The sequence below is a fragment of the Manis javanica genome, chromosome 2 (genome assembly GCF_040802235.1).
Source record: "Manis javanica isolate MJ-LG chromosome 2, MJ_LKY, whole genome shotgun sequence".
Lineage (NCBI taxonomy): Eukaryota > Metazoa > Chordata > Mammalia > Pholidota > Manidae > Manis > Manis javanica.
In genome coordinates, this window is record NC_133157.1 from 60,825,192 (window position 1) to 60,848,427 (window position 23,236).

Here is a 23,236-nt window from a genome sequence, read left to right on the forward strand (position 1 = left end):
ACTTCTTCGCAGATTTATGCCCTGTGGCTTCTATGCCCAGCATTTGTCTTGAGGTATTTTTACCACTTGGAGGAATTATGATACTCAGTAAATTCGATATGAGGCACGAATTCTATTTAAAAGTTGTAATTCGGAAGGAAGAAGAAAAGCTATAGAGGTAGCAGACGGAAGAAAACATAGGAAGATTGATTATTTCTTTGACATATCTTCTTGTAGAGTAACATAAGCATGTATAGCTTTTAAACTACTAATTAAATTGTGCACACACATTAACATAATAGGAATACAGTTACAAAACCAAAACAGACCTATAATTACCAGCCATCTCCAATGAAGCCAAGAAAACCAGTTAGGCACCCTACGCATTTGTGAAAATTTGTCTATGATATGATGGATATTGTCCAACTGTACTTGAACAGTCAGAGAGAAATCAGACAAACTTAAACAGCCCATTCCTGGGAACTGTTCACATCCCATATGTTCTTTTAACAGTAGATAGTCTGTAGTTGTAAGTTTTTGGAGCGCTACAATTTGCACTTCTCCTAATTCTTGATTGAGTTCCAGCAGTGTAGATCCAGTCAAATTTGCTGTTTTACTGTATGCACAGGCCAGCTTAGATAGCTCATTCTTCATTCCAATGGCAAGTCCAGGAACCGGTGGGATGAATGCAGCTATAACTGCAGCATCACCTGGATCTTTGTTGGGGTTTTTTGATGATCTTCTTCTGGTATGACTCTTCCAGAGAGTGCTAATGTTGGAAGTTCTTCCTCATATCGCATCTTAGTTCATTTCCTGGGTAGCCAAATTAGGCTTTGGTCCTCTGTATAAACAAAAACAGACCCTTTGCCCACACTTTGATCTGCCCTTTATACCATTGTGTAGAACTCATTGGAGGTCACCACACAGGAACTGCATTTTTTTTTTAAGAGAAAGAAATATTATCAGAAAAGTGTACCTCCATAGCCGATCATATGACACCCTTTAAGTGATCAAAATTAAGGATATTTAAAGCATGCATTAATTGTTGATTTACAGTTAGTTTTATCCTATCATGGAGTAATCCCCCTTTTCTTTCTTTATTTTTTTTTTGTTATCTTTAATATACACTTACATGAAGAATATTATGTTTACTGGGCTCTCCCCTATAACAGGTTCCCACTATAAACCCCTTTACAGTCACTGTCCATCAGCATAGCTAAATGTTGTAGAATCACTACTTGTCTTCTCTGTGTTGTACAGCCCTCCCCTTTCTCCCACCCACCCCCTATGCATGCTAATCTTAATATCCCCCTTATTCTTCCCCATCCCCCTTATCCCTCCCTACCCACCCATCCTCCCCAGTCCCTTTCCCTTTGGTACCTGTTAGTCCATTCTTCAGTTCTGTGATTCTGCTGCTGTTTTGTTCCTTCAGTTTTTCCTTTGTTCTTATACTCCACACATGAGTGAAATCATTTGGTATTTCTCTTTCTCCGCTTGGCTTATTTCCCTGAGCATAATACCCTCCAGCTCCATCCATGTTGCTGCAAATGGTAGGATTTGCCCTTTTCTTATGGCTGAGTAGTATTCCATTGTGTATATGTACCTCATCTTCTTTATTCATTCATCTATCGATGGACATTTAGGTTGCTTCCAATTCTTGTGTACTGTAAATAGTGCTGCAATAAACATAGGGGTGCATCGGTCTTTCTCAAACTTGATTGCTGCGTTCTTAGGGTAAATTCTTAGGAGTGGAATTCCTGAGTCAAATGGTAAGTCTGTTTTGAGCATTTTGATGTACCTCCATACTGCTTTCCACAATGGTTGAACTAATTTACATTCCCACCAGCAGTGTAGGAGGGTTCCCCTTTCTCCACAGCCTCGCCCACATTTGTTGTTGTTTGTCTTTTGGATCGCAGCCATCCTTACTGGTGTGAGGTGATACCTCATTGTAGTTTTAATTTGCATTTCTCTGATAATTAGCAATGTGGAGCATCTTTTCATGTGTCTGTTGGCCATCTGTATTTCATTTTTAGAGAACTCTCTTTTCAGTTCCTCTGCCCATTTTTTAATTGGGTTATTTGTTTTTTGTTTGTTGAGGCGTGTGAGCTCTATATCTTCTGGACGTCAATCCTTTATCGGATCTGTCATTTATAAATATATTCTCCCATACTGTAGGTTCCTTTTTGTTCTATTGATGGTGTCTTTTGCTGTACAGAAGCTTTTCAGCTTAATATAGTCCCACTTGTTCATTTTTGCTGTTGTTTTCCTTGCCTGGGGATATATGTTCAAGAAGAGGTCACTCATGTTTATGTCTAAGAAGTTTTTGCCTATGTTTTTTTCCAAGAGTTTAATGGTTTCATGACTCACATTCAGGTCTTTGATCCATTTTGAGTTTACTTTTGTATATGGGGTTAGGCAATGGTCCAGTTTCATTCTCCTACATGTAGCTGTCCAGTTTTGCCAGCACCATCTGTTGAAGAGACTGTCATTTCACCATTGTATGTCCATGGCTCCTTTATCAAATATTAATTGACCATATATGTTTGGGTTAATGTCTGGAGACTAGTCTGTTCCACTGCTCTGTGGCTCTGTTCTTGTGCCAGTACCAAATTGTCTTGATTACTATGGCTTTATAGTAGAGCTTGAAATTGGGGAGTGAGAAACCCCCCTACTTTATTCTTCTTTCTCAGGATTGTTTTGGCTATTCGGGGTCTTTGGTGTTTCCATATGAATTTTTGAATTATTTGTTCCAGTTCATTGAAGAATGTTGCTGGTAGTTTCATAGGGATTGCATCAAATCTGTATATTGCTTTGGGCACGATGGCCATTTTCACGATATTAATTCTTCCTGGCCATGAGCATGGGATGAGTTTCCATCTGTTACTTTCCCCTTTAATTTCTCTTCAGACTGACTTGTAGTTTTCAGAGTATAAGTCTTTCACTTCTTTGGTTAGGTTTATTCCTAGCTATTTTATTTTTTTGATGCAATTGTGAATGGAGTTGTTTTCCTGATTTCTCTTTCTGTTGGTTCATTGTTAGTGTATAGGAAAGCCACAGATTCCTGTATGTTGATTTTGTATCCTGCAACTTTGCTGTATTCCGATATCAGGTCTAGTAGTTTTGGGGTGGAGTCTTCAGGGTTTTTTTATGTATAGTATCATGTCATCTGCAAATAGTGACAGTTTAACTTCTTCTTTCCCAATCTGGATTCCTTGTATTTCTTTGTTTTGTCTAATTGCCGTGGCTAGGACCTCCAGTACTATGTAAAATAACAGTGGGGAGAGTAGGCATCCCTGTCTAGTTCCCGATCTCAGAGGAAAAGCTTTCAGCTTCCCGCTGCTCAATATAATATTGGCTGTGGGTTTGTCATAGATGGCCTTTATTATGTTGAGGTACTTGCCCTCTATTCCCATTTTGCTGAGAGTTTTTATCATGAATGGATGTTGAACTTTGTCAAATGCTTTTTCAGCATCTATGGAGATGATCATGTGGTTTTTGTCTTTCTTTTTGTTGATGTGGTGGATGATGTTGATATATTTTCGAATGTTGTACCATCCTTGCATTCCACTTGGTCATGGTGTACAATCCTTTTGATGTATTTTTTTTTTTTTGAGAGGGCATCTCTCATATTTATTGATCAAATGGTTGTTAACAACAATAAAATTCAGTATAGGGGGTCAATGCTCAATGTACAATCATTAATCCATCTCAAGCCTAATTCTCGTCAGTCTCCAATCTTCTGAAGCATAACGAACAAGTTCTTACATGGTGAACGAATTCTTACATATTGAATAAATTCTTACATGGTGAACAGTGCAAGGGCATTCATCACAGAAACTTTCGGTTTTGATCACGCATTATGACCTATAAACAATCAGGTCAAATATGAATATTCGTTTGATTTTTGTACTTGATTTATATGTTGATCCCACATTTCTACCTCTATTATTATTATTATTTTTATTTTAAATAAAATGCTGAAGTGGTAGGTAGATGCAAGATAAAGGTAGAAAACATAGTTTAGTGCTGTAAGAGGGCAAATGTAGATGATCAGATGATCAGGTGTATGCCTATGGACTAAGTATAAATCCAGGCTAGACAAGGGCAGCAAGACATCCACGGATGCAGAAGATTTCCCTCAAAGCAGGGGGGTGAGGTTCTGAGCCTCACCTCTGTTGGTCCCTAAATTCTCACCTGATGGCCCCCCTGCGACTGTGCCTGTCTTAGGTTGTTCCTCCCTTCCCTTGAGGAATCTTACCCGTCTTTGGCTAACCAGTCATCTTTCGGGGCCATACAGGGAAATGTAAAGTTGGTAAGTGAGAGAGAAGCCATATTGTTTGAAAAGGTTAGCTTTTTACTTCTTTGCAGATTTATGCCCTGTGGCTTCTGTGCCCAGCACTTGTCTCGAGGTATCTTAACCACCTTGAGGAATTATGATACTTGGTAAATTCGATATGAGGCACGAATTCTATTTAAGGGTTGTAATTAGGAAGGAAGAAGAAAAGCTATAGATGTAGCATATGGAAGGAAACATGGGAGGATTGATTATTTCTTTGACATATCTTCTTGTTGAGTACCTTTAGTATGTATAGGTTTTAAACTACTAACTAATTTGCACACACATATTAACATAATAGGAATACGGTGACATAAACAAAGCAAATCTATAATTACCATCCATCTCCAGTGAAGCCAAGAAAACCGTTTAGGCACCCTAGGCATTTGTGAAAATTTATCTATGATATGATGGATATTGTCCAACGGTACTTGAACAATCAGACAAATTAAAGCAGCCCATTTCTGGGATCTGTTCACATCCCATATGTTCTTTTAACCGTAGATAGTCTATAGTCATGAGATTTTGGAGTGCTACAACTTGCACCCCTCCCAACTCCTGGTTGAGTTCCAACAGTACAGATCCGGTCAAATTCGTTCTCTCACTGTATGCACATGCCAGCCTAGACATCTCCCTCCTCCTTCTTATGGCAAGTCCAGGAGACGGTGGGCTGGATGCAGCCACACCCGCAGCATCGTCCGGATCCCTGTGGAGGCTTTTTGATGATCATCCCCCGGCACAAGTCCTCCAGAGAGTGCTGATGCCGAAAGCTCCTCCTCATATCATATCTTAGTTCATTTACTGGGTATCCAAGGTAGGCCTTGATCTTCTGCATAGAAACAAACAGACCCTTTGCCCACATTTTGACATGCCCTCTATACCACTGTGCAGAACTCATTGTAGGTCAGCACACAGTAACTGCTTTTTTTTTTTTTTTTATTAAGAGAAAGGAATATTATCAGAAAAGAGTACCTCCATAGCTGATCATCTGACACCCTTTAAGTGATCAACATTAAGGATATTTAAAGCATGCGTTGATCTTTGATTTACCAATAGTTTTATCCTATCAAGGAGTAATCCCCCTTTTCTTTCTTTCTTTCTTTCTTTTTTTTTTTTTTTTAATTTTTAATCTACTATTACATGAAGAATACTATGTTTACTATGCTCTCCCCTATATCAGGTCCCCACTAACAACCACATTACGGTTACTGTCCATCAGCTTAGCAAAATGTTGTAGAGTCACTACTTGTCCTCTCTGTGTTGTGCAGCCCACCCTCCCCTTTCTCCCTCCACCCCATGCATGCTAATCTTAATACCTCCCTTCTTCTTCCCCCCCCCCGATCCCTCCCTGCCCACCTATCCTCCCCAGTTCCTTTCCCTTTGGTACCTGTTAGTCCATTTTTGGGTTCTGTAATTCCGCTGCTGTTTTGTTCCTTCAGTTTTTCCTTTGTTCCTATACTCCTCAGATGAGTGAAATCATTTGGTATTTCTCTTTCTCCGCTTGGCTTATTTCCCTGAGCATAATACTCTCCAGCTCCATCCATGTTGCTACAAATGGTTGGATTTTTCCACTTCTTATGGCTGAGTAGTATTCCATTGTATATATGTACCACATCTTCTTTATCCATTCATCTACCGATGGACATTTAGGTCGCTTCCAATTCTTGGCTATTGTAAATAGTGCTGCGATAAACATAGGGGTGCATCGGTCTTTCTCAGACTTGATTGCTGCGTTCTCAGGGTAAATTCCTAGGAGTGGAATTCCTGGGTCAAATGGTAGGTCTGTTTTGAGCATTTTGATGAACCTCCGTACTGCTTTCCACAGTGGTTGAACTAATTTACATTCCCACCAGCAGTGTAGGAGGGTTCCCCTTTCTCCACAGCCTCGCCAACATTTGTTGTTGTTTGTCTTTTGGATGGCAGCTATCCTTACTGGTGTGAGGTGATACCTCAGTGTAGTTTTAATTTGCATTTCTCTGATAATTAGCGATGTGGAGCATCTTTTCATGTGTCTGTTGGCCATCTGTATTTCTTTTTTAGAGAACTGTCTGTTCAGTTCCTCTGCCCATTTTTTAATTGGGTTATTTGTTTTTTGTTTGTTGAGGAGTGTGAGCTCTTTATATATTCTGGACGTCAAGCCTTTATCGGATCTGTCATTTTCAAATATATTCTCCCATACTGTAGGGTTCCTTTTTGTTCTATTGATGGTGTCTTTCACTGTACAGAAGCTTTTCAGCTTAATGTAGTCCCAGTTGCTCATTTTTGCTGTTGTTTTCCTTGCCCGGGAAGATATGTTCAAGAAGTGGTCACTCATGTTTATGTCTAAGAGGTTTTTGCCTATGTTTTTTTCCAAGAGTTTAATGGTTTCATGACTTACATTCAGGTCTTTGATCCATTTTGAGTTCACCTTTGTATATGGGGTTAGACAATGGTCCAGTTTCATTCTCCTACATGTAGCTGTCCAGTTTTGCCACCACCATCTGTTGAAGAGACTGTCATTTCACCATTGTATGTCCATGGCTCCTTTATCAAATATTAATTGACCATATTTGTTTGGGTTAATTTCTGGAGTCTCTAATCTGTTCCACTGGTCTGTGGCTCTGTTATTGTGCCAGTACCAAATTGTCTTGATTACTATGGCTTTGTAGTAGAGCTTGAAGTTGGGGAGTGAGATCCTCCCTACTCTATTCTTCCTAGCCATGAGCATAGGATGAGTTTCCATTTATTAGTTTCCCCTTCAATTTCTCTTAAGAGTGAGTTGTAGTTTTCAGAGTATAAGTCTTTCACTTCTTTGGTTAGGTTTATTCCTAGGTATTTTATTCTTTTTGATGCAATGGTGAATGGAATTATTTTCCTGATTTCTCTTTCTATTGATTCATTGTTAGTGTATAGGAAAGCTACAGATTTCTGTGTGTTAATTTTGTATCCTGCAACTTTGCTGTATTCCGATATCAGTTCTAGTAGTTTTGGAGTGGAGTCTTTAGGGTTTTTTATGTACAGTATCGTATTATCTGCAAATAGTGCCAGTTTAACTTCTTCTTTACCAATCTGGATTCCTTGTATTTCTTTGTTTTGTGTGATTGCCATGGTTAGGACCTCCAGTACTACGTTAAATAACAGTGGGGAGAGTGGGCATCCCTGTCTGGTTACTGATCTCAGAGGAAATGCTTTCAGCTTCTCGCTGTTCAGTATAATGCTGGCTGTGGTTTTATCATATATGGCCTTTATTATGTTGAGGTACTTGCCCTCTGTTCCCATTTTGCTGAGAGTTTTTATCATGAATGGATGTTGAATTTTCTCAAATGCTTTTTCAGCATCTATGGAGATGATCATGTGGTTTTTGTCTTTCTTTTTGTTGATGTGGTGGATGATGTTGATGGATTTTCAAATGTTCTACCATCCTTGCATCCCTGGGATGAACCCCACTTGGTCATGGTGTATGATCCTTTTGATATACTGTTGAATTCTGTTTGCTAATATTTCATTGAGTATTTTTGCATCTACATTCATCAGGGATATTGGTCTGTAATTTTCTTTTTTGTGGGGTCTTTCCCTGGTTTTGATATTAGGGTGATGTTGGCTTCATAGAATGAGTTTGGGAGTATTCCCTCTTCTTCTATTTTGTGGAACACTTTAAGGAGAATGGGTATTATGTCTTCTCTGTGTGTCTGATAAAATTCCGAGGTAAATCCATCCTGCCCCGGGGTTTTGTTCTTGGGTAGTTTTTTGATTACCGTTTCAATTTCTTTGCTCGTAATTGGTTTGTTTAACTTTTGTGTTTCTTCCTTGGTCAGTCTTGGGAGGTTGTATTTTTCTAGGAAGTTGTCCATTTCTTCTAGGTTTTCCAGCTTGTTGGCATATAGGTTTTCAGAGTAGTCTTTAATAATTCTTTGTATTTCTGTGGAGTCTCTCGTGATTTTTCCATTCTCATTTCTGATTATGTTGATTTGTGTTGACTCTCTTTTTCTCTTAATAAGTTGGGCTAGAGGCTTATCTATTTTGTTTATTTTCTCGAAGAACCAGCTCTTGGTTTCGTTGATTTTTGCTATTGTTTTATTCTTCTCAATTTTGTTTATTTCTTCTCTGATCTTTATTATGTCCCTCCTTCTGCTGACTTTAGGCCTCATTTGTTCTTCTTTTTCCAGTTTTGATACTTGTGATGTTAGACTATTCATTTGGGATTGTTCTTCCTTCTTCAAGTGTGCCTGGATTGCTATATACTTTGCTCTTAAGACTGCTTTCGCTGCGTCCCACAGAAGTTGGGGCTTAGTGTTGTTGTTGTCATTTGTTTCTATATATTCCTTGATCTCTATTTTGATTTGTTCATTGATCCATTGATTATTTAGTAGCATGTTGTTAAGCCTCCATGTGTTTGTGAGCCTTTTTGTTTTCTTTGTAGAATTTATTTCTACTTTTATACCTTTGTGGTCTGAAATATTGGTTGGTAGAATTTCAATATTTTGGAATTTACTGAGGCTCTTTTTGTGAGCTAGTATGTGGTCTATTCTGGAGAATGTTCCATGTGCACTTGAGAAGAATGTATATCCTGTTGCTTTTGGATGTAGAGTTCTATAGATGTCTATTAGGTCCATCTGTTCTAGTGTGTTGTTCAGTGCCTGTGTGTCCTTAGTTATTTTCTGCCCGGTGGATCTATCCTTTGGGGTGAGTGGTGTGTTGAAGTCTCCTAAAATGAATGCATTGCAGTCTATTTCCCTCTTTAGTTCTGTTAGTATTTGCTGCACATATGCTGGTGATCCTGTATTGGGTGCAGATATATTTAGAATGGTTATATCCTCTTGTTGGACTGAGCCCTTTATCATTATGTAGTATCCTTCTTTATCTCTTGTTACTTTCTTTGTTTTAAGTCTATTTTGTCTGATATTAGTACTGCAACCCCTGCTTTCTTCTCACTGTTGTTTGCCTGAAATATGTTTTTCCATCCCTTGACTTTTAGTCTATGCTTGTCTTTGGGTTTAAGGTGAGTTTCTTGTAAGCAGCGTATAGATGGGTCTTGCTTTTTATCCATTCTATTACTCTATGTCTTTTGATTGGTGCGTTAAGTCCATTTACATTTAGGGTGACTATTGAAAGATATGTACTTATTGCCATTGCAGGCTTTAGATTCGTGGTTACCAAAGGTTCAAGGTTAGCTTCTTTAGTATCTTTCTGCCTAACTTAGCTCGCTTATTGAGCTGTTATATACACTGTCTGGAGATTCTTTTCTTCTCTCCCTTCTTATTCCTCCTCCTCCATTCTTCATATGTTGTGTGTTTTGTTCTGTGCTCTTTTTAGGGGTGCTCCCATCTAGAGCAGTCCCTGTAGGATGCCCTGTAGAGGTGTTTTGTGGGAAGCAAATTCCCTCAGCTTTTGCTTGTCTGGGAATTGTTTAATCCCGCCATCATATTTAAATGATAGTCGTGCTGGATACAGTATCCTTGGTTCAAGGCTCTTCTGTTTCATTGCATTAAGTATATCATGCCATTCTCTTCTGGCCTGTAGGGTTTCTGTCGAGAAGTCTGATGTTAGCCTGATGGGTTTTCCTTTATAGGTGACCTTTTTCTCTCTAGCTGCCTTTAAAACTCTTTCCTTGTCCTTGATCCTTGCCATTTTAATTACTATGTGTCTTGGTGTTGTCCTCCTTGGATCCTTTCTGTTGGGAGTTCTGTGTAATTCCATGGTCTGTTCGATTATTTCCTCCCCCAGTTTGCGGAAGTTTTCAGCAATTATTTCTTCAAAGAGACTTTCTATCCCTTTTCCTCTGTCTTCTTTTTCTGGTATCCCTATAATATGAATATTATTCCTTTTGGATTGGTCACATAGTTCTCTTAGTGTTGTTTCATTCCTGGAGATCCTTTTATCTCTCTCTATGCCAGCTTCTATACGTTCCTGTTCTCTGGCTTCTATTCCTTCAATGGCCTCTTGCATCTTATCCATTCTGCTTGTAAATCCTTCCAGGGATTGTTTCACTTCTGTGATCTCCTTCCTGACATCTCTGATCTCCTTCCGGACTTCATCCCACTGCTCTTGCATTTTTCTCTGCATCTCATCCCATTGCTCTTGCATTTTTCTCTGCATCTCTGTCAGCATGTTCATGATTTTTATTTTGAATTCTTTTTCAGGAGGACTGTTTAGGTCTGTCTCCTTCTCAGGTGTTGTCTCTGTGATCTTTGTCTGCCTGTAGTATTGCCTTTTCATGGTGATAGAGATAGTTTGCAGAGCTGGTACGGGTGACCGCTGAAAGAGCTTCCCTTCTTGTTGGTTTGTGGCCTTCCTCTCCTGGGAGAATAGTGACCTCTATTGGCTTGTGCTGGGCAGCTGTGTGCAGACAGGGCTTCTGCTTCCTGCCCTGTTGCTATGGGGTTTATCTCCGCTGTTGCTGTGGGCCTGGCCTGGCTGGGGCTGCTCCTCCAAAATGGTGGAGCCCCGTTGTAGTGGGAGTGGCTGGGAGGCTATTTATCTCCGTAAGGGGCCTCTGTGCTCCCTGCTGCCCAGGGGGTTAGAGTGCCCAGAGATCCCCAGATTCCCTGCCTCTGGTCTAAGTGACCTGTCCTGCCCCTTTAAGACTTCCAAAAAGCACTCTCCAAACCAAAACAACAACAGCGACAATGAGAGAGGGAACTGGAAAAAAAAAAAAAAAAAGGAAAAGACATGCGATTTTTTTTTTTCTTTTTTGTCCTCAGGCGCCGGTCCCAGGGACCTGTTCACTGGTCCTGCTGCCCTGTCTCCCTAGCAGCAGTATCCCTCTCCCTTCAAGGCTTCCAAAAAGCACCCGCCCACCGGTCCCGCAGGGAAAAACCCGCGATATTCTTTGTCCTTAGGCGCCGCCCCAGGCACCCGCTCACCAGTCCCGCCGCCCTGCCTCCCTAGCACCGGGGTCCCTGTCCCTTTAAGGCTTCCAAAAAGCACTTGCCAAAAAGAGAAAAAAAAGGGGGAAAACGCGTGATTTCCTCCGTCCTCTGGTGCCGGTCTCAGGCACCCGCACACCGGACCCAGAGGGAAAAACACGTGATATTCTTTGTCCTCAGGCGCCGGTCCCAGGCACCCGCTGACCGGTCCTGCTGCTCTGCCTCCCTAGCACCAGGGTCCCTGTCCCTTTAAGGCTTCCAAAAAGCACTCGCCAAAAAGAGAAAAAGAAAGGGAAAAACGCGCGATTTCCTCTGTACTCAAGTGCCGGTCTCAGGCACCCGCCCACCGGTCCCGCAGGGAAAAACGCGGGATAATCTTTGTCTTCAGGTGCCGGTCCCAGGCACCCGCTCACCGGTCCTGCTGCTCTTCCTCCCTAGCACCGGGGTCCCTGTCCCTTTAAGGCTTACAAAAAGCACTCGCTGAAAAGAGAAAAAAAAAACAAAGGGGAAAAACACGTGATTTCCTCTGTCCTCAAGTGCCGGTCTCAGGCACCCGACCACCGGTCCCGCAGGGAAAAACGCGGGATAATCTTTGTCCTCAGGCGCCGGTCCCAGGTACGCGCTCACCGTTCCCGCCACCCTGCCTCCCTAGCAACGGGGTCCCTGTCCCTTTAAGGCTTCCAAAAAGCACTCGCCAAAAAAAAAAACCGCTCCGGTTTCTTTCCACCCACCGGGAGCCGGGGGGAGGGGCGCTTGGGTCCCGCCGGGCCGGGGCTTGTATCTTACCCCCTTCGCAAGGCCCTGGGTTCTTGCAGGTGTGGATGTGGTCTGGATGTTGTCCTGTGTCCTGTGGTCTCTATTTTAGGAAGATTTTTCTTTGTTATATTTTCATAGCTCTATGTGTTTTTGGGAGGAGATTTCCACTGCTCTAATCACGCCGCCATCCTGGCTTCACCCCCTGATGTATTTTTGAATTTGGTTTGCTAATATTTTGTTGAGTATTTTTGCATCTACGTTCATCAGGGATATTGGTGTGTAGTTTTCCTTTTTGGTGGGGTCTTTGCCTGTTTTTGGTATCAGGGTAATGTTAGCCTCATAGAATGAGTTTGGGAGTATCCCCTCCTCTTCTATTTTTTGGTAACCTTTAAGGAGAATGGGTATTATTTCTTCACTGTATGTCTGATAAAATTCTGAGGTGAGTCCATCTGGCCCGGGGTTTTGTTCTTTGGTAGTTTTTTGATTACCGCTTCAATTTCGTTGCTGGTAATTGGTCTGTTTAGATTTTCTGTTTCTTTCTGGGTCAGTCTTGGAAGGTTGTATTTTTCTAGGAAGTTGTCCATTTCTCCTAGGTTTCCCAGCTTGTTAGCATATGGGTTTTCATAGTACTCACTAATAATTCTTTGTATTTCTGTTGGGTCCGTCGTGATTTTTCCTTTCTCGTTTCTGATACTGTTGATATGTGTTGACTCTCTTTTCCTCTTAATAAGTCTGGCTAGAGGGTTATCTATTTTGTTTATTTTCTTGAAGAATCAGCTCTTGGTTTCATTGATTTTTACTATTGTTTTATTCTTCTCAATTTTATTTATTTCTTCTCTGATCTTTATTATGTCCCTCCTTCTGCTGATCTTAGGCCTCATTTGTTCTTGTTTTTCCAATTTCGATAATTGTGACATTAGACTATTTATTTGGGATTGTTCTTCCTTTTTTAAATATGCCTGGATTGCTATATACTTTCCTCTTAAGACTGCTTTTGCTGTATCCCACAGTAGTTGGGGCTTACTGTTGTTGTTGTCGTTTGTTTCCATATATTGCTGGATCTCCATTTTGATTTGGTCATTGATTCATTGATTATTTAGGAGTGTGTTGTTAAGCCTCCATGTGTTTGTGAGCCTTTTTGCTTTCTTTGTAGAGTTTCTTTCTAGTTTTATGCCTTTGTGGTCTGAAAAGTTGGTTGGTAGGATTTCAGTCTTTTGGAATTTACTGATGCTCTTTTTGTGGCCTAGTATGTGGTCTATTCTGGAGAATGTTCCATGTGCACTTGAGAAGAATGTGTATCGTGTTGCTTTTGGATGTAGAGTTCTGTAGATGTCTATTAGGTCCATCTGTTCTAGTGTGTTGTTCAGTGCCTCTGTGTCCTTACTTATTTTCTGTCCGGTGAATCTGTCCTTTGGAGTGAGTGGTGTGTTGAAGTCTCCTAGAATGAATGCATTGCATTCTATTTCCTCCTTTAGTTCTGTTAGTATTTGTTTCAGGTATGTTGGTGCTACTGAATTGGGTGCATATATATTTATAATGGTTATATCCTCTTGCTGGACTGAGCCCTTTATCATTATGTAATGTCCTTCTTTGTCTTTTGTTACTTTCTTTATTTTGAAGTCTGTTTTGTCTGATACCAGAATTGCAACAGCTGCTTTCTTCTCTGTGTTGTTTGCATGAAATATGTTTTTCCATCCGTTGACTTTTTGGTCTGTGCTTGTCTTTGGGTTTAAGGTGAGTTTCTTGTAAGCAGCATATAGATGGGTCTTGCTTTTTTATCCATTCTATTACTCTGTGTCTTTTGATTGGTGCATTCAGTCCATTTACATTTAGGGTGATTATTGAGAGGTATGAACTTATTGCCATTGCAGGCTTTAAGTTTGTGGTTACCAAAGGTTCAGCGTTAGCTTCTTTACTATCTTACTGTCTAAGTTAGCTCGCTTGTTGAGCTATTATAAACGCGGTTTGATGCTTCTTTATTTCTCTCCCTTCTTATTCCTCCTCCTCCCTTCTTCATATGTTGGGTGTTCTGTTCTGTGCTCTTTTTAGGAGTGCTCCCATCTAGAGCAGTCCCTGTAGGATGCCCTGTAGAGGTGGTTTGTGGGAGGCAAATTCCCTCAACTTTTGCTGGTCTGGGAATTATTTTATCCCTCCTTCATATTTAAATTATATTCGTGCTGGATGCAGTAGTCTTGGTTCAAGGCCCTTCTGTTTCATTGCATTAAGTATATCATGTGATTCTCTTCTGGCCTGTAGGATTTCTGTTGAGAAGTCTGATGATAGCCTGATGGGTTTTCCTTTGGAGGTAACCTTTTTTTTCTCTCTGGCTGCCTTTAATACTTTGCCCTTGTCTTTGATCTTTGCCATTTTAATTATTATGTGTCTTGGTGTTGCCCTCCTTGGATCCCTTGTCATGGGAGTTCTGTGTACCTGTGTGGTCTGAGAGGCCATTTCTTCCCCTAGTTTGGGGAAGTTTTTGGCAAGTATTTCTTCAAGACACTTTCTATCCCTTTTTCTCTCTCTTCTTCTGGTACCCCTATAATGCATATATTGTTCCTTTTCAATTGGTCACTCAGCTCTCTTAGAATGCTTTCATTCCTGGAGATCCTTTTATCTCTCTCTGCATCAGCTTCTCTGCGTTCCTGTTCTCTGTTTTCTAGTCGATTAATGGTCTCTTACATCTCGCCCATTCTGTTTTGAAGTCCTTCCAGAGCTTGTTTTATTTCTGTATTCTCCTTCCTTAGTTCTTGCATATTTCTCTGTAAGTCCATCAGCATGGTTATGACTTTTGTTTTGAATTCTTTTTCAGGAAGACTGGTTAAATCTATCTCCCCAGGATCCTTCTCAGGGGGAGATGTAGCAGATGCCAAAGCTGTCTTTGTTAGTCTTGTCTGGATCATATTTTTTTGCCTTTTCATGTTGACAGGTGCTAATGACTGTCAGCTGGGAGGGCCAAACTTTTCACTTGCTACTGGCCTTTCTTTACTTGGACAACTGGGACCCCTAGTGGCTTGTGTTGGGTAATTGCGTGTAGACTGGGTCTTTTTGTCCTGCCCGGCCGATATGGAGAAAACTCCCTTTCTGAGGGCGGGGCTTGCCTTAGGCTGCTTCTCCGCTTTCACAGTGTGGAGGGGTAATCGACGGGGCGGTTGCTTGGCTGTTTGCCTCCGTGAGGGGTCTCGGAGCTGTTGCCCACGGGGTTAGTGCGCCCGGTTTTCCCTCTAATTTCCAGCCACTGGGCTGTGATCTGTGTTGTATCCGTCCAGCTGTTATGTCCCTGTCCCTTTAAGACTTTCAAAAAGCAGTCGCTTTTCTTTGTCACGCCCTCGCTTTTCTTTGTCACAGGGGCATCAGCTTCCGAACCAGCTCAGAGGTCTTGCTGCCCTATTTCCCTAGTTTCCAGCCCTCCATGCATGCACTGTGTCTGTGCTCTGGTGCGGGTGGCTGGGGCTGGGTGTTTAGCAGTCCTGGGCTCCCTCTCCCTCCCGCTGGGAGCTGGGTGGAGGTGTGCTCGGGTTGTGCCGGGTCGGGGCTTGTATCTTACCCCTTTCACCAAGCGCTGGGCTCTCGCACGAGTGGATGTAGTCTGGCTGTTGTCCTGTGTCTTCTGGTCTCTCTTTTAGGATTAGTTGTATTTGTTGTATTTTCAAAAATATATATGTTTTTGGGAGGAGATTCCCACTGTCCTACTCACGCCGCCATGTTGGCTCCGCCTATCTCCTTGTCCTTGATCTTTGCCATTTTAATTATTATGTGTCTTTGTGTTCTCCTCCTTGGATCATTTCTGTTGGGGGTTCTGTGTATTTCCATGGTCTGTTGGATTATTTCCTCCCACAGTTTGGGGAAGTTTTCAGTAATAATTTCTTCCAAGATACTTTCCATCCCTTTTTCTCTCTCTTCTTCTTCTGGTACCCCTATAATATGGATATTGTTCCTTTTGGATTGGTCACACAGTTCTCTTAATATTGTTGCATTCCGGGAGATCCTTTTATCTCTCTCTATGTCAGCTTCTATGTGTTCCTGTTCTCTGGTTTTAATTCCATCAGTGGCCTCTTGCATCTTATCCATTCTGCTTATAAATCCTTCCAGAGTTTGTTTCATTTCTGTAATCTACTTTCTGGCATCTGTGATCTCCCTCCGGACTTTATCCCATTTCTCTTGCGTATTTCTCTGCATCTCTGTCAGCATGTTTATGAAATTTATTTTTAATTCTTTGTCAGGAAGACTGGTTAGGTCTGTCTCCTTCTATGGTGTGTCTGTGATCTTGGTTTGCCTGTAATTTTGTCTTTTAATGGTGATAGGAATAGTTTGCAGAGCTGGGATGAGTGACAGCTGGAAGAACTTCCCTTCTTGTTGGTTTGTGGCCCTCCTCTCCTGGGAGAACTGCCGTCTCTGGTGGCTTGTGCTGGGTAACTGCGCGTAGACAGGGCTTCTGATTCCTGCCCAGCTGCCATGGAGTTTATCTCCGCTGTGGCTGTGGGCGTGGCCTGGCTCCGACTGCCCCTTCGCGAGGCGCTGGGTTCTCGCAGGTGTGGAAGTGGTCTGGATGTTGTCCTATGTCCTCTGGTCTTTATTCTAGGAAGAGTTGTCTTTGTTATATTTTCATAGATATACGTGGTTTTGGGAGGCGATTTCCACTGCTCTACTAATCCCGCCATCTTGGCTCCGCCTCCTCAGTGTTTTTTTAACAAACTAAGGATAAAGGTTGGGGAGTATAAAAGAGAAACTCATCTGAAAGTAAAAGAAATAATAGAAGATCTCTAAAATATCATCTAATCATTTAGAAATGTTTCCATCTCTCCAAAGCTTTATAGAGGCATAGCTATTATTGTTTTAATGTGAAAAGGATCTCTGAAAGATCACTTTTCAGTTTTGTTTCCCCATGCTTAATAAAAAATATTTGTAGTGAGAGCTGAAGATACGATTACTGTCAAGATTAAATAATGGATTTTTTTTTGTTACTCTGTATAATAGTGAAAATTGTAGACATTGTTTCTTAAAATTTCTTGATTAACTTTTTTAAATGACCTTTTAAACTATATTATCAGTAATTTTAAGACTATATCAAATCTTCTATTAAAGCAGTAAGAAAAAAATATCTTTCTCTCATTTAATAGGTCTAACAGCCACCTTTACGAGGACAAATTGGTGATGTGTTCAAACACTTTATTCTGAAACTGCAGATAAAATCTTTTCAGTTTCTTATGCCTTCACTCTGGGTTTTAGCTTCTTGAACAATAATCATAGGCAAGACTGAACTAAGCATCTTAGACACACTTGAGATTAAAACATAGTTTTTAGTGATTAAGTTGAAAATATTTCAATATATAGTTTAAAAAGTTAGCTTCCAAGAATTTAATATGTATATTTTGTTATGTTGGGCATTTTATTTCAGAAGCCGCCTAAAGAAAGACTATGATGATTTCAGAAGACAGCCTGATCAGGATAAATTTACTAGAGAACTATGGCCTCCTGAAGAAGGTGAAGGAGATCCTGAAAAAGAATCACCGAAAGTTGAAATCAGTAAGCCCATAGACTTGACAGATATCCTGGAGAAAGATCACTTTGATTCAGGTAGGCATGAAAACTTTCCTTAAATCAACATTAAAATCACAAAAAGAAGTTCTAGTATCTTTTATGAAGCTAAGGATAATCTGCTTAATGAAGTGTTTGATTGGTGAAATCTGGTATGTTTTGAAGGTGTAGTATGTCCTTATAAAAGTTTCTTGGGGTTACCGTTAAACATCTAGGATTTTTCTGGAGCCAGTGCCTGACTCCAAACTGTAGATGTATTCATTACAGACCATGCGTCCTTGATATGCAACCCCTTTGAAATAGGTTCATTCTCTTCTTTTTATTATTACTTTTGTTGAAGCACAATTTCTGATGTTTGCTTTAAATAAACTTGGCAAGTCCCTAATACTATGGAGACTTTTTATGAGGAGTGATCAATTACTTAATTGATGGACTAATAAGATCAGAGTGGCCACATCATTCTGCTAAGTAGGCTGGATTAGATTATCTGTAATTCATTTAAATATATCATATTATATTAACCTGTAAATCTAGTTAAATAACTTTCTTTGGTTATATAAGAGGTTAGTATGAAATGTATGGTTACAAAGGTATCAACTTTTTGCTCTCCATGTCTTTAGCAAAATGAAAAAGAGTAACTTCTCATCAGTCCTAGCCAATGTACAGTGATGTGGGGAGGACGAAATGACAGGAAAGGAAGAAATAAGATGTCTTTTTTTTTTTTTTGCAGATGACACAGTTTGTAGATAATAAAAGAGAAAAACTATTAAAAATTTTTAAAAAGAGTAACTTCTCATTAACCCAGTTTGATCAGATATGAACATAAATTTTTTTACTGCAGGGATATGCCCCCAAAAAAAGCTGGACATTTTTTATCTGTTAGGGTCTCTAAAAATAGAGGGGCAAACATTTCTGTTTGATTTCAAGATTTCCCTATGTAGAAGAAGAGAACTAGACTAGATTCCTTTCCAAATCTAAATTCTGAGTCCTAACTGCTAGCTTGAGTATACCTTTAAAAGATGTAAAAATTTTCTTTTTCACTTATATTGATAGCAGAATTAGCACAGTTTAATAAAAAATAATATTCTCATGAATAATATTTTGTTCTTGGGAATGGTAATGATCTCAAGATTACCATGTCAGGAAAAAAGAAAAGAAAAGGAAAAGGGAAAAAAAAAGATGACCATGTGAAAAGTCATCTTACCTTAATTTCTGTAAGTGATGCTAAGACTTTTGAATCACCCTGTAGTAGATTTCTTAATAAATTTCCAGCTTAGAGATTGACTTTCTTTTTATAATTCGTCTTAATGGTATGCAGTTGCTGTTTTATATAAACTAAATGCCAATTTTTATCATTTTCAGATGATATGAAATCAGAAATAGATTTTCCTATGGCCAGAAGCAAGTTGTTGAAAAAGGAATTGCCTTCTAAAGATGTACTGAAGACATTGCCTAAAACACATAAACGACAGTCCAAACAAACTAGTTATCTGGATGATAGCACAAAAGAGCTTTCACCAAGGAAGAAAGCAAAGTTAAGCACAAATGAGACAACAGTTGAGAATGTAGAAGGTGATATGCAGATTGACTGTGTGAATGAATCAAAGCATACAGAGACACTGTTCCCAGAGTCATTTGCCTCAGTGGATTCAACACCAGTGACTACTGTTCAGAAAGGGACCAAACCTATTCAGGCATTGCTTGCAAAGAATATTGGGAACAAAGTGACCTTAACAAATCAACTGCCCCCTTCCGCAGGTAGAAGTGTTCCTGCTGTGGAAAAGCCAGTTGCACCTCCTCCAGAAGCAAGCCCCATAAAGCCAGCATTGACCTGCCACACAAGTACAAAAGGTCCCTTACAAATGGTATACAGAATGCCCTGTGGCCAGTGGTTGCCCATAGATCTTCATAACAGTTCTGTAAAGATTCAGATGCAACCTATGCTGGATCCTAAAACAGGAGAAAAAATCATGCAGCAGGTTCTCATTCTGCCTAAGAATTTTGTGATTCAACACAAGGAAGGGAAAGCAGTTGCAAAAGAAATACCACCACTTCAACAAAAAGGTACAGAACAACATTGTTCATCTTTCTCACAAATAGCAAATGTAAACTCTTCTTTAGCATCAGTTCTTGTCAACTCAACAGGAACTGGTTCTACCCAACTACCTAATACTGTTTTCAACAAGATGGTCACACCTTTGTCAAATGTGAGTGATGCTAGATCACAGCCTTTGTCTCCTGTAACCTCCGTAAGTAATTTGTTAATACCACCTGTTAAGACTAGCCAGTGTGAGGCAGGAAAAGTCAAGCACGCAGTTTCAGCAGTAACATTCCCCCAGCCCATTGCTTCACCCACCATTTCCTCAACAGTTCAGCCTCTGTTATCAGCAACGACACTAAGTGGACCTACAAATCCTGATAGTTCTCTCAGCTGTTCTGCAAAACAAACTGCTGATCCTTCCGAAGCAAAGCAGGAACTGAAAACTGTTTGTATAAGAGATTCACAGTCAATTCTTGTTAGGACACGAGGTGGAAACACTGGAGTTGTAAAAGTACAGACCAACCCAGATCAAAATTCACCCAACAGTTTATCTTCAAGTTCAGTTTTTACTTTCACTCCTCAGCTTCAGGCATTTCTGGTGCCAAAATCAACAACTTCATCGCCCTCTGCTTTTTCACCAGTTGCTGGAACAACTACTACATCTAGTCTCCCATCTTTTGGCCAAACACCAACCTCTGTTTCCATTCCAGCTGGTTTTAATGCATCCATGGGGAAAAATCTCAAACTTACATTAGGCCAACCTTCCTGCAGTGGTAATTTGGGCCACATGATAGATAAAACATCACACATGCCCTCTTCCCCCTTGAAGTCCTCTGTTTCTTCTAGCGCTCTACCACCATCAAAAGCAAATGGTTCAGTAAGTGTAATTAGCTTATCAGCAGGAAATTTTGGACAAACCAATGCAAATGTTACTCATACCCCAGCTAAACAGCAACAAGAAGGTTATATCACAAAAAGTTACCCTATTACAAGATCAGAAACAACAACAACAGCAGGTGGAGATATGCTCAGTGGGACTTCAGTCCAGAAACTTGTGCTGGTGTCAGCTGCATCTGTTCTTTCTCCTGGCAGTGGAACTGCATTTAATGTGACACCTGCACCAACATCTACAGCTGTTTCTGCCCAGAAATTGGTTTTTATTAATACTCCAATTCTGAGTGGCACTTCAGCCCCAACTATTGTGGCAGAACCATTAAAACAAACTCTTCCTTCCCCCGTGAATAAAACATATGTTAAGACTCCAGAGCAGCCCCAGATAGTACTAATTCCATCTACAGTGGGAGCACCAGTAAAAATAAATTCATCACCAACTGTGTCTCAGATAAAAGATGTAAAGATTGGACTAAACATAGGTCAAGCAATTGTAAATACTTCAGGCAGTATGCCAGCTATACCATCAATTAACATACTGCAAAGTATAACCCCAAAAGGAGAAGAAAAAAGTACCAAGGGCTATGTTTTGCCATTGCCAACAAATGGTAATTCAATTCCAGTAAGCTCAAATTTTGTGAGTCAAAATATTACTCCGGTTAATGAATCAGTGGTTTCTACAGCAAGAGCGGTAAACATGTTTTCAGTAACAGGGGCAGATGTATCTTTGGGTTCTCTTTCAGTGACCTCAGCCTCTGCTTCAGCTGGGACACAACCTCCTATTTTAGTCAGTGGAAATGATACCTCTTCAAGAATTATGCCTATTTTGTCAAACAGACTTTGCACATCAAGTCTCGGAAATACTGTGGCTATATCAACTGTGAAAACAGGACATCTTGCGTCATCTGTTCTGATTTCAACTACACAACCAACAGTGTCTCCTAAATGTTTAACATCAGCTTTGCAAATCCCTGTTACTGTTGCTTTGCCTACACCTGTGACTGTGTCCCCTAAAATAATCAACACAACTCCACAAGTGGCAGCAGTAACAGGAGCCACACGTTCTGTGTCTCTTTCTAAAAGACAATCTCGGACTTCTGTCCAGTTTCAGTCACCAGGGATTTCATCTACAGTGCCAACAAATATAAACACTAATAAACCTCAAACTGAATTGCCATCCCTTTCATCGAGTCCAGGTAAAATAATTAATATTTCCAATTTTGCTTCTCTGCCCAACCAGCAAATGTCCCCTGCTTTAGTAAAATCAACTCACAGTCACAGTTCTGCTCTAGGGGGCTCTACCATTCACACTGCTATAGCACCATCAAATGTAACTAGTGTGGTAGGGAGTCAGTTCAGTGAACCTTGTATTCAGCAAAAAATAGTCATTAACACCAGTACACCTTTGGCACCTGGTACTCAGATTATGATTAATGGAACCCGGTTTATTGTTCCACCACAAGGTCTTGGAGCTGGCAGCCATGTTCTCCTTATATCTACTAATCCAAAATATGGACCTCCCTTAGTTCTTAACAGTGGCCAAGGCACTCAGCCTATACCAGTAGACAACCCTGCCCAGAAGATCACACTAGCATCAAGTAATTCTTTAAGTGAGCAGCCTGTGAAACATTCCCTAGGAAGCTCTACAAAAATTGTAAACTCTCTTGGGAATACAAGTTCTCTACCCACAGTACATACAACACCACAAATTGTAAACACAGCTAAGTTTTCTGTTCCACCTCCTGCACCAACAGTGTCACTGACTTCAGTGATTAAGTCTCCTCCAGCTACTCTCTTGGCTAAGACATCTTTAGTTCCAGCCATTTGCCCTAGTAATCTGCCACTGCCAGATAGCACTTCAGTATTTCATTTGGATACATCCGTCAAAAAATTGTTGGTTAGTCCAGAAGGAGCCATTTTGAATACCATAAATACGCCAGCATCTAAGGTTTCTTCACTCTCTTCATCTCTGTCTCAAATTGTATCTGCCAGTAGAAATCCTGCCTCTGTCTTCCCTGCTTTTCAGTCACCTGGCTTAGAGAAGCCTGACACAGCTGCATCTTGAATTTAGACTATGAGCCAGTTTTTAAGTAATGGGGCATTGTTTTGACTCCCATAAAAATTTTAACTGTTTATTATACTGTTGAAAACAACTATACATATTTGTGTGTGTGGAGGGGGGGTGTCTTAATGTATCATTAGCTTGCAACAAGGCATTTTCTTGGGGAGGGAAAAAATCTGTTCCATTTCATTCATGGTATGAATATGTTTTCAAAAGGTGGTTTGTTTAAAATAGACAGGCTTACCTACCTGTCTATTACATAAATTGAACAAAGTCAAGTTTGACTAGTTTGGAGTAAGCTAGCCTTTTGCACACTTGCATTGACATGTTTCTTTTTGAATTGGACTATTGCAGCACATTATCTATGATGTATTCTGTGTCAGTGAAATCTTATTTTCATTTCTGTAAAAAAAAATACAGATATATACATATATTTATGCATTGTGAAAATGCAGTCCATGGTGTAAAATTGTACATATTCCTGAATCCCTAACAACCTGTACTAAACTATATGTACAAAGAACTATGCTGTCTTATTTATGTTTTGTTTACATAATGTATAGTTTTTTAAGTATTTTAGTAATTTTGGACCAGTGAACTGTTAGCAACAATGCAGAAGAATCTGCATGTAATAAACTGAGTTGCTGTATGTCTTTGTTTGAATTCCATTTTAAAAGTATGTTCTTGTCTTATTGAAAGAATACCTGATATAAAATGAAGATTCCTTTATGGAAAGGAATTAAGGCTGGAAATTTTTAATTAATAATAGCATCTGTACAAGGCTTTTAGTT

General features: G+C 40.2%; 1 protein-coding gene across 6 annotated transcripts in view; it reads left to right on the top strand.

Moving 5' to 3' along the window:
• The window catches only part of BRD10 (bromodomain containing 10), a 191,256-nt gene that overhangs the window by 105,261 nt on the left and 62,759 nt on the right, over window positions 1-23,236 (top strand). For 3 of the 6 annotated variants that reach the window (XR_012127733.1, XM_073228564.1, XM_073228563.1), the window contains exons 7-8: window positions 17,312-17,490; window positions 18,814-21,579. Coding sequence is in view for 5 of the 6 variants with exons in the window: in XM_073228564.1 (XP_073084665.1) it covers window positions 17,312-17,490; window positions 18,814-21,579 (2,945 nt within the window). In the remaining variant the exon portion in view is untranslated. Of the gene's footprint in view, window positions 1-17,311; window positions 17,491-18,813; window positions 23,095-23,236 lie in introns of those variants that run through there. The other 3 variants (XM_073228562.1, XM_037019020.2, XM_073228561.1) reach the window with 1 other exon arrangement.